General features: G+C 46.9%; 1 protein-coding gene across 1 annotated transcript; it reads left to right on the top strand.

Moving 5' to 3' along the window:
- The first annotated feature begins 5514 nt into the window (after positions 1-5514).
- Positions 5515-15843, top strand: LOC142563254 (juvenile hormone acid O-methyltransferase-like). Its single transcript, XM_075673807.1, has 5 exons — positions 5515-5542; positions 7087-7161; positions 8349-8875; positions 12627-12783; positions 15680-15843. Exons 1-5 carry the CDS (start codon positions 5515-5517, stop codon positions 15841-15843), a joined length of 951 nt encoding a protein of 316 aa, XP_075529922.1.
- The last annotated feature ends 1509 nt before the right edge of the window (positions 15844-17352 follow it).

Below are 17352 nucleotides of genomic sequence, written 5' to 3'. Positions count from 1 at the left end.
CGGAAGGCAGCTGGGGAGGATCAGGTAACAGCAGATTTGTTGAAGTATGGTGGACTGATTGTTCTAGAGAAACTGGCCACCCTGTACATGCGATGCCTCATGACCTCGAGAGCACCGGAATCTTGGAAGAACGCTAACATAATCCTAATCCATAAGAAAGGGGACGCCAAAGACTTGAACAATTATATACCGATCAGCTTACTGTCTGTTGCCTACAAAGAATTTACTAAGGTAATAGCAAATAGAATCAGGAACACCTTAGACTTTTGTCAACCAAAGGACAGGCAGGATTTCGTAAAGGCTACTCAACAATAGACCATATTCACACCATTAGTCAGGTGATAGACAAATGTGCGGAATATAACCAACCCTTATATATAGCTTTCATTGATTACGAGAAAGCGCATTGAGTCGAAAGCTCAGCAGTCATGGAAGCATTACGGAATAAGGGTGTAGATGAGCCGTATGTAAAAATACTAAAAAATATCTATAGCTGCTCCACAGCCACCGTAGTCCTCCATAAAGAAAGCAACAAATCTCAATAAAGAAAGCCGTCAGGCAGGGAAATACGATCTGTCCAATTCTGTTCAAAGCGTGTTTACAGGAGGTATTCAGAGACCTGTATTGGGAAGAATTGGGGTTAAGAATTAAGGGAGAATACCTTAGTAACTTGCGACTCACTGATGATATTGCCTTGCTTAGTAACTCGGGAAACCAATTCCAATGCATGCTCACTGACCTGGAGAGGCAATGCAGAAGGGTGGGTCTAAACTTAATCTGCAGAAAACTAAAGTAATGTTTAACAGTCTCAGAAGAGAACAGCAATTTACGATAGGTAGCGAGGCACTGGGAGTGGTAGGGGTATATATCTACTTAGGACAGGTAGTGACCGCGGATCCGGATCATAAGACGGAAATAATCGGAAGAATAAGAATGGGGTGGGGCGCGTTCGGCAGGCATTCTGAGATCATGAACAGCAGGTTGCCATTATCCCTCAAGAGAAAAGTGTATAACAGCTGTGTCTTACCAGTACTCACGTGCGGGGCAGAAAGCTGGAGGCTTACGAAAAAGGTTCTACTTGAATTGAGGACGACGCAACGAGCTATGTAAACAAGAATGATGGATGTAACGTTAAGGGATAAGAAAAGAGCAGATTGGGTGAGGGAACAAATGCGAGGTAATGACACCTCGGTTGAAATCAAGAATAAGAAATGGGGGGCATGGGCAGGACATGTAATGAGGAGGGAAAATGACCGATGGTCATTAAGGGTTACGGACTGCATTCCAAGGGATTGGAAGCGTAGCAGGGGGCGGCAGAAAGTTAGGTGGGTGGATGAGATCAAGAAGTTTGCAGGCACGACATGGCCACAATTAGTACATGACGGTGGTAGTTGGAGAAGTATGGGAGAGGCCTTTTCCCTGCAGTGGGCGTAAGCAGGCTGATGATGATGAAGGGTTCAGAAAGTCCGTCATAATCTTCTGACACCAGGCAGTGTTTCTCGAACCAAATGGTAGGCGGTTGTACTCAAGCAAGTAAAATGGAGTTATGAACGCGGTGTTACTTTTTCGTTTCTTCACTTAGTGGAATCTGCCAAAAGCCCTTTCAGAGATCTATTCTTGAAAAACAATAGCAACCCTCAGGTTCATTATTGATGTCGTCGATTCTTGGCGCTGGATAAGGTATCAATTGAGTTTGACGATTGAGAGCCCGGGAGTCTTTGCAGAGGCGAAATGTCCCGTCTGCTTTTGGTGCAATATTTATAGGAGTAGTAAATGGGGACACGGAAGGCCGAATGATACCTGCGTGCAACATTTCTTGCAACTCCTTTTTCCGCCACACAATTTTATCTCTGGACATATTATAGGGGGTTCTACGAACCACTGTTTCATCTGCGGGCTCGAACGGAACGACGTGATTTCATTGCTGGAGGGTAGCTACCCATGCATGTAAGCTCTGGGTACTTAGTCTTGATGTATGCCTGGGGAAAAATTAGCCGTGATACACTAGGTTCCTCACCAGAATGTTCTCTTCGTATCGTGTCTTCGGCCATTAATTTGTCTTTCCAATAGAGATTTAGCTTATGTTTTTTCATGTCTGGAAGGGAAAAAAGAAAATCGTAGGTGACATTGGGAATTGGCAATACGTCACTGTTAATAGCAAGTCCTTGAAATTGAATAGCCAGGATTACCCATTCACTATGCATGGTCACTGACCCATCGTAGACTTGGACACGCAATGTTCTACCAGCGTGCAGACGACCGGAATCCGCTCGAGTCTTGTTGACAATTGATGCGAACGCTCCACTGTCAACGAGAGCGTTCACTTCAATGCCATCTATCTTAATGAGGGCGTACAATAAGCTTGACGACACCAAATACACTGTCTCACTCAAGCTCTTTTTGTGGGGCTTGTGATCCACGGTAGACAAATTATCTGGAAGAAGGTTGCCGTGAACTGCGGTTATTGGTTCTTCACCATCCCCACAATCATGATTGACGCTTCCCAGGGATTTGTTTATGAAGCTATCTTCAGATTCAGATGACAGCAACGACTGTAGATGCTCACTCCGCTTGCGAAAATCAAGTTGCTCTGTTCTACCACCTGGTTGCCTTCTCAATGTATTTGTTGGCACTGAGGTCTGTAGAAAGTTCAGAAGGTCATCAAATGTTCTTGGACCTTTGAGATGGACATGACTACGGATCTTGATAGACAGCCCTTGCGTTATCAAAGCTACAACAGAAGACGACGGCTTCGGTCCTGCAGAATACCAAAGGCGACGCTTCTCAAGACAGTACTCAAGAAGAGAGGCACCTGTATACCTGAACCGTAGTGCCACATCCCATCTTCCTATTGCGTTGACTGCGAAACCTGCTAAAAAGTTGCTTTTCCGCCGTTCCCAACATGTTCCATGATCCATGAGTTGGACATCATACCATTTTCTGGCTATACAGCCCAAGCAGCAGCGCATGTTCAAAATCTTTGTCTCGTCGAAGTGCCACATATTATTGTGACAGGCGTACTCGAAAAACCACAGCCAGTAGCGTGCACATTGCGAGTTTCCTTCAAAAACATCCGGTTCAACAATACCTAGTGCTGATTGCTCTCGACTAAGCGCCTAGACGAAAGTTCTCATTATTTCCGTCTGTTGCATAATATGCCTTTGCATTTCCATAACAGTCAAATCTAGACTCACCTTCCCGGCAGGCGTTTCCTCTTTGAGGGTGCCACGTCGTACGGATTGCAGAAAGAGTTCACTCAGTGTCTGCAGCTGTAAATTCACTATCACCGATCCTGTTTGCAGGAGGGCTTGGCGGCTGATTGCAGCTTTTTGCAGCACCACATTTATCAGCGCGGTAGAACAAACTTCGAGAGGAAGATCCGTCGCTGGCTCACCATGCACTTGGTATCGGGGCAACACAACAGACTCCGATGACGCCTGGTCGACGAAAAACATCACCCACATGGCTGGTTTTCGAAAACTCTGGGCTGCGCCAAAATGTAGCTTTACTAACTAGAACGACAGCAGAAATGGCATAGTATCAATGAAACGGGTGTTGTCCGCCATTTTATTCCAACTTGTTCGTCCTCACTTCTCCCTTAGTCATTTCTTCATCTTCTTTCCTGCGTTCCGCGCAGACCGTTATATTACGAATAATGTAATGTAATAATAATGTACGTTATCACAGTGTTTATAACCCAAAGAATCGCAAAAAAGTTCGGAGCGTGCGCCGTGATGACAACGCTATATCTTTACGTATGAAGTGCGTTTACGTTTGGTTGCAAAGGCTTTTGTAAAACAGTCTTATGCATGCGCCAACTTCACTGTCCTCCCAGGGTTATTGTGGCGCACAAAAGCAACCTAGATACAGCCCAAGCATGGCCGTTGTGTGGTAGCTGAGGGGTTATTGCGTTCAGGTCAATTGTCACTTCGTTATGTAATTCCGCTTGTACCAAATTGTTTTTGCGTGGCCTTGAAGTCAGGAATGCTGCAATACATGCGCGAGGAGTCCAATCCAGGATGCAGGTCAATTATACTTCACAGCACCTTGGCCAATGTTGCAACAAATAAGACTATTTGACGTAGAGGACATGCTTGCGCTGGAAGCCTCCATGAATGGCAGAAAACATTCTACGTATTTTGCCGATGCTACGCTCGACAACTTTTCCATAAGTGAGCACGTACGCGAAAATATTTTAAGCGAATCAATTTATTAGAGCCTAGAGGCAAGGTAGGAGTGACGAGGAACAAAAAGCCATGTCTCTCGATTCTTGAAAATAACATTTGTTAAAATAGAGTTAAAACGTACAAATAACTCAGCGGGAACGACGCATTTCATTATGTTCCCATTGCAAACCTTCCCCAGTCCCCTCCTCGTAAATGTGTGGCATGCGGTGGAGGCAACCACAACAGCAACCACCCCAACGCCGGGGAGCGCTACCTACACAAGCGAAAACGACTCGGCCTTCAGCCCTCGCCGCATAAGGTTTCTGATCCGGAACGGCCACCGCTCGCGTTCTTCAGGGAATATTTACGATGGACGACACCGCAAGAAACATTGCCACACTAACTGACACAACGCCAGCTATCGCGTCACATGGTGGCATTCATAGCGAGAGCGCAACTTCTCTCCTATTTGCTGAAGGTCGTGCTCGAAGAGGAGAGGCGAGCCGACGACTACGATATCTTGAGGGGGGTAGACATAGCAACGCTAATATCGAGTTTCCAACTTCCAATCGCACTACAAGAAGCTTCCAGAACTGAGAATCTGGAGCTTCTTTTCTTTTTTTTCTTCTTTTTTTTTTTTGCTCCTCGGCGTGTAGTGACAGCTATCGTCACTTAGCTTCCACGGCATAGTCTCTGTTTGGTGCAGAGACGCACAAGAAATAAAGACTGGCCCTGCATGAAAGCGAATGAAATCCGGGGTTTTCGCGCGCCAAAATTACGATCTCATTATGAGGCCCGCCGTTCTCAGGGTATTGTCAACCGCCTGGGCTTCATTAACGTGCACCTAAACCTTGTACATGGGCGAGTTTCTTTTTCTCCTTTCTTTATTTGCATTTCTCCCCGTCGAAACACAGCCGCTGAGGACGGGATCGAACCCACGACGTAAAAGTCAGCAGCAAAACGCCATAGCAACTAACCTACCGCGGCCGGCAGGGAAAGTGACGAAGAGGTTCAGAAATAAGCAAAAATAAAAACAGCTTGTTCATTACGACATCGGCGTGCTAGTTATAAAGCAGCTGCGTACTACATATACCATTCGTGTTCAGAAAACAAGGTTCAACAGCCCTGTGCCATATCCTGCGCCGACTAAAAAGGAAAAAAAAAAGCTCAATAGCAGTGCCAACATTACAAATGTTTCGAGAGCTTTCTGAGCCGACTTGTTTCAAAAAAGAAACGCAGGCTTCACAAGCGGTAGCGTTCTTCCTAGCGCACCGACACTATCTGTTGGATCTAATTGTTTTTACCAAAGATATCTGAAGACAGAATCTGATCTTCTTGAGCAACCACTATGTCGCATCCTGTTGTCAAGGTCCAAGGTAGGTTCTCCATGTACTCATTTACGTAGCTAACAATGATGTGGAGGTTAGCAAGGCTGCTTGCTGTAGCCGCGTTCGCATCGAAAAATAGTTCGCTGTTTTGTTTACCAGCAAGTACGTGCAGTTGCTCGTTACTTAGGCAGACTAAGAAATGCAAATGGCTTTACACTTTAGAAATGAGGAAACTGTGTCACATGGCCGTTTTAGGTGATGTTGCTTTCTGTTACTTAACCGGTTTTCTTATTAGCAACAGCCTGTGGTGGTGCTTCACTCGCCGGCCCTCGCTCGGTGCTCAAAAGGCGCGGAGCGACTGAGACGGAGACAAAGAAATGCATACCACGCCACAAGCGCTGACTGACAGACTGGTTTCGCTTGCAACGAAACCGGCTTATTTATGCGCAAAGGCTTGCCACGTGACACCGCAGTTAACCCCGATATGGCCATACATGATGAACCAAAAAGAAGTTATACCGCGCAGGATTAACAACATATTGCTAAATCCACAAAAACGGTGAGAACAGGATACGTTCATTGCACTTAGCTTACTTTCGCCACGTGTCTCAGTGCTTAAGGCTAAGGAGAAGTCACTATGCAGAAAAAAGAGATAGTAATAAAAACAACGAACATACGCGCTGAACAAGTTATCCACAGCCTTTGTATGCGCGAATATGTGCGACCACGGGACACGACGACGAAGTGCGAGGAGTTTTGCGTATCGTTTACCAAGGCTCTTGCGTAGCTTGCACGCCGTTCCAGGCTAGGTATGAAACTGAGTACAGAAGCGAAATATCGCGTTTGGTATGATGCGAATACAATGTCTGTTAAACATTCTGGAGGAAGTAGGAAAGTGAGGATGGGTTAACTCTGTAGGCCCCGAGGTCCCGACGACTTCCCAAATAATATCTATTTTTGCTAAAGCACAAATTCTTTTGCTTGTTTTTCCAGGCTGTCACCGTTGGTGTGTAGTCCAGAATAAGTTGTGTATATAGAACAGAATTTCGACCCACAAATGGTACCCAGCGACTGCATCGCTGTAATATGGCAATGCAGCAATATGCACCGCGTAACACAACAATGAAAGCTGTAAGTTTATTCTCGCCTCTAGTATCTCTAAAGCACACAGTGATCATATGAAATAATGCGTGGTACTCAGCGGTTTCTTTTATTTCGCCCTGGTGACATTGCAGCCTATAAGCACTTCATCGACTTAGGGGTGTTCGAGTAGCGTAATTTTGGAATCTGGTCGAAAGCGAATGTTCTAGAAAAATGAACTTTGAAAATTGAATGGGAGATCAAATATTTTCTCATTTCAAGACAGAGGGATATCGGGATAGACGTAATAATGGGGGCAAAATGCAACATGTTGTCCTTAATGCGCCCATCCATTCTGAAACCTTCAAGAAGCTCGCAGAGCACCCGTCTTATCTCGGTCCAGCGTTCGAGACGGATCTTTAAGCCCTTGCATTGCCATCCTGTTCAGGACAGGCGTCACCGCTACGGGTCTGTTATTCCCCAAGTCACGCCTGTCTGCCTATCCCTCGTAGAGCGGTTTTTCGACCGTGCCGAGACCCCTTTTCTCGGTGTCTGCGTCTCCTCCAAGATCCGCGACAGCGAGCCATGTACTCCCTCACACGCCTTGGGGTCCAGTGCTTCGACCGATCCGGTGGGAATCCACTCCCATCCTAGGGAGGTCCCGACGTCCACCCTCCCATAGGCTGGCTTGAGCTTCCCATCTGCTTCAATTACACTCTACTTCGTCGGCAACTTAGCTGACCTCTTCCTCTATTTGGTGTCAAGGCTCTTCACAAACGACACCCCCAAAATGATATTTATGCACTACAGCTGGCCATTTCTCCTCATCCATGCTTCTTAGTCTTCCTCTAATACTAATTTTGCTCTGCGCTTTTCTGACTTCAAAAAAACCCCAATAAAGTCCCCTTTCACTGCCTCATTTGCGGTTTTAGCGTCGTCGCCGAAAATCTGGCGACCTGCCGACCTCTGGCTCCGACAAGATTTCTAATTTAAAACATAGCACGGCATTTGCGAATGACTGCGCTGGCTCTGAACTTTTCCAAATTCCTCGCGTCACCTCCAATGTATTGTAGCCCAGAAGGTCGTGATGATGATATTGGCATTGCTTTCGAAATGGGAGATCGACAGAAAATTACCTATGCCGAGTTAATCGAGCGATGTGTAGACGGTGGGGAGTCTACTTTTTTTTTCCTGTCGCCTTGTTCTTTTCTCTTTTCTTTGAGATCTCCATATTTACCTTGTATACACGATACGCTTGAAAGAGGGAGCTCAATTGCGGGCAGACCCGCGCCGACGTGAGTAGCATTGGAAAGAATAAAACAGAGGAAGCATTGGCCGGAGCCGCAGATCTGATTTTGACCACCGATGACTGTGCTCGTCGATATTGTTGGGCTTCTGTGTTACTTGCTTTTCTGTACGCGCTTTGTTCATGCTCGTCTCTCTTTTTCTCCACCTCTCAATTCCATTCTCTTTCTCAATTTATCCCCCTTAACCCTTCCCCTGTGCAAGGTAGCCAACCAGAAATACCTCTGGTTAACCTCCCTGCCTTTCTCTGTATTCTTTTTTTTCTCTCTCTCTCTCATTCTCTTGTTTTTCTAGGCCCGAATCTAGCCATCAAATGGTTAGTTTTCCTTATTCGCCGAAGCGACTGTCTGGTTCTGCACCGTCGCGACACAGTGTGACAGTATACTGATTCAAACTGATTTAGTGTAACATTTTGGCGTTCTCTTAACATAGGCGTTTTATACCGATTTCTCTCTGCCCATCTTGCAAGGTAACTCCAGTGCCGCCAACGTCTTCAAGCCCCAACAATTCGTGGGCAACAAGCGGCTTTCGAGGAACTTCAGCCGGTGGGTGCTGGACTTTTCCCAGAGAGTGTTCCGGCGTGAATCGGACGAGAGTCAGCAGTTCCTCGATGTGGGTTGCGGGATCGGAGACCTGACGCGAGAGGAGCTGCTGCCCCGTTGCCTGCCGTGTCGCCGTATCATCGCCGTCGACTTGTCGGCCGAGATGGTGGAGCACGCCGCTCGACACTCCCATCACGAGAAGATTGAGTACGGGAAGCTGGACATTGTCAGTGAAGAGGACGTGGGCGAGTTCATCGACGAGCATGGTCTCTTCGACCGGGTGTACTCGTTCAACACGCTCAGCTGGGTGAGGGACCAAGCAGCGGCGCTGAAGAACGTGGCCAGGCTTCTGAAGCCTCGCGGCGAGTGCCTTCTGTTGTTCCCCGCATCTTTCGAGCCTCTGGAGGTCAACCGAAACGTAGCTAAAATGGAGCGCTGGAGGAAATATTCTCAAGTAAGTATCGATTGTCGCTGGCATTTAAATCCAGTGCAATCTATTCGCTTGGAGTAACAGTGGAACTACATTGTCGCGGCACCCAAAAAAAAATTTCCATGATGCCTGGCGCGATTCTGGCACCCAGACTAACGGTGGAGGCTGCACAAATGTCAAACTATTGTACATTTTAGATACTACTGATCAAAGACACACACACATACATACACACACACACACACACACAAATATATATATATATATATATATATATATATATATATATATATATATATATATATATATATATATATATTTGTGCGTGCATGCATATGTTGTGCATGCATATGTTTGTGCGTGCATGCATATATATATATATGCGTGCGTGCATGCATATGTTGGAGTATATATGAACGTCTGCTAGGGAGGCCTAGGGACAGTTTGAAATTGATAATGTTTCTAGAGTTTCTAGACACAACAAGCTAAAGGTGGACAACTGCACGGGCCAGGGCCTACCAAAAAGCCAACGCTGGGCCGGGTAAAGCTTTCCATGGCGCGCCCAGACGTTATACCCTCGGCTCCGGGCCAAGCTGCAGCTTGTAGACCTGTGCTCTGCACAGACACTCACACCTTCATTCATAGATCTAGCTCGGCTGTTCAAGCACACGTGGGCGTTCTGCGCAGATAAAAGGCATTTTCTACGGAACTAATGTGACCGGTCTGAAAAACGTCCGCTTATTCACTTTAGCAAATAAAATTTTAAAAAAGCTATTGAAATTTTCATATTCTATTGTGTTTCATGAAAAACAACCATTGTTCCCCTGAGTGTAATCTATATGATAATCAAAGCCACTTTTGATACGATTTGACAGTTACTGGTTTAGGTGTGATCACTGTATTGCAACTGTCCTAATGAACAGCGTTTAAAGCGAAACTTTCCTTGCTTAATCCCCCACTTCGCGGATGCTGGCGGCTGGACGTCCTGCATGATTGCCCGATGTCGGGCGTAGCGCAAACAAGCTCTGGCCATACTGCGAACCAAGTTTCCCTTTTCTACGCCGCCATCCTTTGTTGTATTACGTGGGATGCGCGTTATCAACCGCTGAAAGCTTATCATGAGCAAGACGTTTCCCGGTAAAAACGTGTCCAACTTGGTCGTGTGCTCTGCACTTGCGACTGGTCGTTGAACAAGAAATGCGTTCTTTCCCAGTCCAAACCGATTCCCCAGTTTCAACCAATTCCCACAGCTCGTGGGATTCCAATATCTTTATCATAATCAATGTGCCAAAGAAGGTATTCGATTTATTGACTAACGTTATGACAATGACGTCTCTCCGTCTCCTAACTTCCTTCCTTAAATCTGTCTTTCCTAAAGGAGCGGCGGGACGTAAAAAAACCTTAAACTGTTTTACACCACTGTTACCACCGAACGTTGTTCAGCAACGAGGACTTCGACGACGGCTTTCAGCTTTGCGGAGCCGCAAGGCGAAACAAAGAAACAGGGCCCACCTGCCTTCATCACGCCGACTGTAGGGCCAACTAGGAATAGCGCAGTCAGCACCGTTCAATTTAAACCAAGGCTCGCTACCGACAACCTGATGAGACTCAACAGACAGTCTGTATCGTTGCTCCTGGCAGCGGTGACGTGAAACAAAGTCACGGACGTCAGAGTCAACACACGAAAAAAACTGCTCTCTATTTACAATGCACATGAGACTGCGCTGACAATTTCATGCAACCTTCTAGAACTCACTGGCATGACGGTCGCCTCCTATATCCTTTTGGACAGTGTTTCCACTACTGGTGTGGTCTACGACGTGGACCTCGCCACTTTCAGCGCTGACTTGCCGATTCTATTAAAGGCAAGTGTTGTGTCAAGATAATGTTCAAGGGTCAATCCCTGCCCTTACACGACAAGGTAGGCAACTTTAGGCATCTCGTGCTACCGTTTATGCCAACGCCACTCCAGTGCCACAAATGCATGATGCTAGGACACGTGGGTACCGTGTGCGAGAACACAAGAGTTCGCTCGCCTTGCGTAGAGCCGCACGCTGCGTACTCCTGCGCAGCCACGGTCCTAAATGCGCCAATTGGCTTCGGTCTCATGTTGCTTCCTCCGAAGGTTCCACCAAAATGAAGAAGTAAAAAGGTGGTCGTGAAGCAGATGGCGAGAGACCATTCGGCTCGGCGGGAAGCAGTTGCGGCCAGTAGACAGCAACGTTCCCAACGCCATAAGCGTGTGCCCCATCCCCCGACTCCTATTCCTCTGCCCCCTAGGCCTAGTGGAGTCGAGTCTCATTCTGGCAACAAGGTCATGCCGGAGAACATCAATGTAAAAGCTTGGCCCACGCTAACAAAACTACAGTCAAAGCCACAGCCGATGCCACCGCTGAAGCCGCAGCTGGTGCCACAAATGTAAGCACAACCGGTGCCACGTTCGATATCACAACGATTGTTACAGGCGATACCGCCTACGGAGCCACAGCACAAGTCACAGTCACATCAAAGGATACAGTTTACCGCGGCGCCGACTCCCGACATACAGCCTGAAGAAGACCGGCAAGTGGTTGTGGTGATTCGGTGCCTCTTGCATACCCTTGTATGCTCTTGACCAAGGTACTTAATTCCCCAGCGCGAAGTGAAGCGCAAGTGCTGGATGCTCTTAGTCCAATGCTTGAACGCCCCTGGTAACCCCCACTGCTCACCGGCAGCCAGCTATTTGCCCAACGACCACTGGCCCCTGAGTCATGCCAGATAACTCCTGCGAAAATCACCCTCTATGGTACATGACTCTGATGTCACGGCACTTTGTTGCACACTGCGCAACGTACAGAAATTGTATTCACTCACTCCTTTTTTCCTCTTCCTACTTCCCCTTTTCCTTACTCCCTGTGTAGGGTAGGAACGGTGGCGCTCGTCTACTTGACCTCCCGGCATTTCCTCTCCTTGCTTTTTTTTCTCTGTCTTAAGCTTTTTCTTCGTCGGACCTAAGTATGTGACCCCGTTCTACGAACCTTTTGCCCGCCAACTTGGGTGACTAGTGCCACTGAGTGCGTGCCTCTCTTCAACGAGCCATTTTATGTGATGCCAACTTGGGTAAGTGGGCATGTGCCGTTGGGTATGTGCTACTAGGCAACGTTCTTACATGCTATTAACGATGCTGCCAGGTATGTGTCGCTGAGTGTGTGCCTAAGATGCGCCAAGCGCAGACTTTGCCCCGACGCCACAGGATGGCGCAGCGAGTCCAGAGGGAAACGCGAGAGAGAAGCCAGTTACAGTCAACGTCTCAGACATGCCACGTGACTTTGGTAGCAATCAGTACCGTGAGTCTCTACATCGTTTGACTGCTAATCGACATTCACCTCGTCATTTCCGTGTTGATGTGCTATATCAGGTTCCTTTTTTCGTGTCTGTGCCTAAAAAGAACTTTTCCCGATTGCTAAAATGCATTTTGCTGACAAAAGTTGGTATTCTTGTTTAAAATCCTTTTAATTTAGTGCATCGCCATGCCACGAGAAAGCACTAGTGTAGCTGTCGCCCATGAAGTTTGAATTTACCTTAGGACGTGTTTAAATTTTTGCAAGATAATGCTAAACAGCATGCACATGTTAATAATTATTGATCGGATGTGAACCGTCAACTGTTCCAAGTTATTTCAGTTGTATATAAGGTCTGAGCAAATAAATCAACGACCATAATATATACAGATAGCAAAACTGACAGCGGCTATCATAAGCCTTTTTCTTGAACCTTTCTTTTTTTCTCTGTGCAGCTGGTAGAGCAAGTGGTGCCAAGGACACACGACATGAGCGAAGATGAGTGTCTTGAGTACATTTCGGCACTTCTGGCAGAAGCTGGACTTTCCCCGAGCATACTGGAACTGCCTGTATTTACAGGCTTCGATGACTACAGCTTCGAAATCATGGCTGGTATGTTCTTAAACAGAATCCTGCTTTTTTTCCGCAAAAAATTAGAGGCACCTTAATGCGTGCTTACCGCTGCGTTATTAGCGCTCCAAACTTTCTATAAGATCGCATTTTTCTCTCCGCGCTACAAACCATAAACGCTTTAGTTATGGTGTACGCAACAAGGTTTGCCGGTTCTCTCAAAATAGGAGAAAAAAGCAGACTCATAGTTAACTTCGAGTAAGTTGAAGGCCTTCCGTATTCAAAGCGCATTCATTTCACATCAATGTGCTGAGTACTGCTGCACATGACCCCTTGCTAAAGCTTCATCGTTTTTTTTTTACCCTTGCGCCACAAAATACCATACTATTAAAAGCTTCATCGGATGCTCGACGTGGCACAAGAACTGCGGGAACAACTGTTAATAGTGTTTTGTTGCGATAGCAATTATATGGCCTCTCAAGGCGCATTTCTGCCGTCGCCGTGAGGTTCAGTATAAAGTCCAAGGAGGGCAACATCGTCGTTCCGCACTCCGTATGGTGTATGTGCGAGTGAAATCGTGCGAGGGCTGAGCCAGCGATCGCGACTCAATCTCGCACACGCAAGGGAAAGAAGCGCGGAATAAGCGAGCCGTCATCGGTCGGGCGAGGCTCCAGGGAAAAGGTAGGGAGGGTGGGCCCGTTCTACTTCGGGCGGCCGCGCGCGCCCACCAGGGCCGTTTTGTCACGAAAGCCTTCTGCGACTGGGGACACAGACCGCCAAGCGCTGTGTGTCCGCAGCGTAGTTCGCGTTGATGCGAGACGCAGCACGAAGGTCAATTCACTCGCTGCTGCGGCCGCGCTTCCTTGTTCGAGCGCTTTGACAGCGAGTTTCCGCGGTCATCGAGTGAGACATGTTCATGTTTACTTGTGCAGGCTTGGCACTACGCTTGTTAAATTAGTTAGTATGGCTACTTTTACAAGTTTGTACGGTCGAAAAAGCTACTACTTTTAGTTCGTGTTGAAGCCCACAAATTTGCTATCGCAATGGATGCTTCGCCTTTCGGGCAGAACTGCGACTTCTTTTTTCTCATAACGCCTGTGGCCAAAGATAAAACCTAGTTAGTGATTCAATGTTTTATATGAGAAGCAACAAATTTGCCTGTACAGTACATCGGTGTTTATATACTCATTAATCACCAGCTCTTGAAAATGCACACTGAATCATCCCACCACATTGACGTTCCGTCATGACTCATGAGTATGGGAATAATATTTGGCATAGCTGCTTCTCCTGTTTGTTATGGAAAAAACAAAACAACCCCGTCAAATGGGGCATGAGCTGGTTGATGCACGAAATTCTATTGGCCATGTGATCAGGAGGCAACTAAAGATAGATATATAGGGAGGTGGAAAGGCAAGAAGGTTAGCCAAACGGACGTCCGATTTTCTATCAAGCACAGGGGAGAGTGGATGCTGGAATAAAAGGGGAAGAAAGAAGTCGAAAAGAGGTTAATTTAACTCGAAGAACAGTAGACGCAGAGCACTTACAAGCGCCTTTTCAGCTCCGTGGATTTTAGAAAAGTCATGAGAGGACGCGTAGCTTTCCGGGTTGATGATAGATGCGCCGAGGCACCCAGAATCTTTGCCTCTGCGACGTATGACCGTCCAATCGACTGATTGGGCTTCGAACAGGCTTACCTTGGATATTAAAGCAGGTGCAGTGATAGAGGAGGTGCTAGACAGTGCTCTCACTGTTACAGTATGTCATATAGCAGAGTGAGCCATTCCAATGAGGAAGCAGTATGAGTTTGTAACAACAACGGCCAACCACAGCTGGCACCACAGTGTAGTGTCACACCAGGCGAGCTTTGACGTCAATCGCGTATGCAGTGATGGATCAAGTATGCACAAACGATGGTTGAGATATTCTAGAGTCAAAAAGCCCGCGTAACGTCACGAGCAGTTTGTAGAAGCTCCCTGGCTGCGTCCGTTCTTCATAGAGGTATGGCCGTCGTCTGGGTGTTACGGTTGGCTGAAGTAGCAGCTTCACCAGCAACGATGTCGCCGAGAATGGCACGATGACCAGGTAGGATAACATGAGAAAATAGCAAAATCGCTGGGGCAGAAGAAACACAAGTGCTCCACCTGCAATGTGCACCTGGACACTCCCATTTCTTTTATAAGGGCAAGGAGAAAGAAGCCATCAGGTGTTACGGAAATGCACCTAAACCTTCAGAACAACATAACCACACACAAAAAACGATAACCAGAGGAATGCTTCACGGACTTAGCAGTCACGCCGGTAACCAGAGAAATTATTTGAATGCGTGTCGCCGAGCGGAGTTCGGGACGCCGACTCATGATTGAAATAAATAAAGCTCTCTCTCCCTCTCACTAGTTTACACTGTAAATGTAGGCATCTGAATTTTCACTGCGAAGAACCTGCCTTGCTGGGCTACAGAGCTCAGTCATCAGACTAAACAACTGAATCCTTCCAAGAGAGACCCCTGCCCACCGTAAAGCGATACACGACAGCAATTGGGTTCATAGCACTCCAAGACAGGGACAAGAGAGAGACAACGCCAATCTTGTTGTCTCGCTCTTGTCCGTGTCTTCCAGCGCTATGACTCTATTGCTGTATCTAACCAACTATCCCAAACAGCCATAATTCTATACTACAGCTTGTTGCTCTACCTATTAAAGCGCGAAACAAGTAACTTAATCTAGGAACCTCAGTGGAAAAACCACAGGGCTTGCATTTTATTATCGGCACATATTCCGTTTGCGTTTTTTTAACGTCCTTGTTTCTCTCAGCTTTCGAGGCACATTGTGCCCACTCTGATGCAATCCCCCCTCTAAATAAATGTTTTTTTTATTATTCGACTGCGGAGATCTTGTAAAATGAATTCCTTTTTTTTCTTTCTGTTTTCGCCTCGCAGACATGCACGTGGTGAAGAGTCCGATCTTCGCTGTCCTGTCGGAGGAGGAGAAGCAACAGTTCCAGATAGACATGGTACACGAGATAGAGAAAATGCGCTCATCTGACGTGGATCGCACTCGGAATCGCGTTTTCGTCATCAAGGCGTTGAAAGTGAGCGAGTAGAGGACTCGCTGGATGCAGTCCTATGCGAAAGGAGAGATGCGCTTCTGGTCAGCCTCATGAGGAAGTATTATAGTTTCAAAATAAATGCGGCAGTCGCTTCGAGTCGTGAGATCGTTGACAGAGGAAAAAGGATGTTAAATTTCGCAGAGTTTGTGACATGGCACTTTATAACATGGCATGCTATAAAAATTAATAAGTGTATGCAAAAATAGAAATACAAGTAAATAAATAGGTTAGAACTGGGACAGCATTTACGAACCGTGCTCGTACTGCCGTTCTTATCCAAAAGGAGACAAGAAAATCGCAGGGTGGTTACGAGTACGCGACGCAAATGCTAAGGCAATCTGGCGTGTGCTCGACGTTCTCCGTCTACATCTCGAGCTCGCCGAATCGCTCGAGGGTCTGAAGGTGTCCTTCGACCACGACGTTTCAGGGTAAAGGGATATATCGTAGAGTGTTTTTCTTCAGTGGCTACGCTCATATCCGACGCTCGAGCGCTCGCCGGCTTTTTACCGCACACCATAGCGCCGCCGCGAGGACGCTATGTAGACAACGGCATTACGACGATGGTGTGACGACGGCTGTGTGACGACTGATTTACAGCGACCACTGTACAACGATGATGACTGGACGAAGCCGACAAAACGACGACTCGGTGATTGGCGAGACGGTTGTGTGACGAGAATTAAAGGACAGCTATGGCGTTAGATGTCGTGACGATGACAGTATAACAATGATGACGTGACGACGACGGCGCCCAACCGGTGGAATGACGACGTACCCAGTGGTGCGCACCCAGCGACGCATACCGAAGCGAACTGCAGGCAGCACTCTCTCCAAGATCGGCCCACTCCTGTCGACGGTGCCAAGAGGGCAGAATTCAGCAATGAGCAAAGAAAAGCTTTAGAAAATGGGGCCCAATACAAAGTTGCGTGCATATGCGCGCATACCGCAATGAGTTATGTGACACCAGGTCATTCCATGTACCTTCTGTCAACATGCCATTATCCTTCAATCCTTTCTTTAATCAGGTGCTAGAACAGCAAATGGGACGCCGTCAGAAAGTTTGACCTTGTTCGAATTCGTAATGCATAGGCGGTACGAATGTTCAAGATTTCGAATGCAAGCCGAATGTTCTTCATTATTCAATTGGTTTCCAATACGAGAATTCCCTCTTCCGTGTTGTAAAATATTTTCCTATTAAATACTTTAGGATATTACAAGAACTGTTGGAGGGAAAAAAGACTGGTGCAAATGGCTTCTCTTCCGAATGACTCTGATACAGGGGAGGCATGGTTGCTGCACATCTGCAAGAGTTGCTGAGCGAAGCCATGGAGAAAATTACTTTTCCACAGCACTATCCGGGTGTTAAGTCAGCATGCCCAGCCTCATGCAGCGTACAAATCATTTTTCTTCATTTAGGCTAGTCGATTGAATATTTGGTGAACCTCACCGACATTCCTCCAAAACGATTGTCTGTGCTGTACTATTGCTCTTACATCCATCAAC

The sequence above is a fragment of the Dermacentor variabilis genome, chromosome 11, assembly GCF_050947875.1.
Source record: "Dermacentor variabilis isolate Ectoservices chromosome 11, ASM5094787v1, whole genome shotgun sequence".
NCBI classification, from domain to species: domain Eukaryota; kingdom Metazoa; phylum Arthropoda; class Arachnida; order Ixodida; family Ixodidae; genus Dermacentor; species Dermacentor variabilis.
This window is presented reverse-complemented; position numbering and strand designations above follow the sequence as displayed.

Bases quoted from the DNA above. Each gene is read 5' to 3' on its own strand.
- LOC142563254 (XM_075673807.1), top strand. From the start codon at position 5,515: ATGTCGCATCCTGTTGTCAAGGTCCAAG. The intron at 5,543-7,086 runs GTAGGTTCTCCA...TATCCCTCGTAG, and splicing joins TCCTGTTGTCAAGGTCCAAG to AGCGGTTTTTCGACCGTGCC. The intron at 12,784-15,679 runs GTATGTTCTTAA...TTCGCCTCGCAG, and splicing joins CAGCTTCGAAATCATGGCTG to ACATGCACGTGGTGAAGAGT.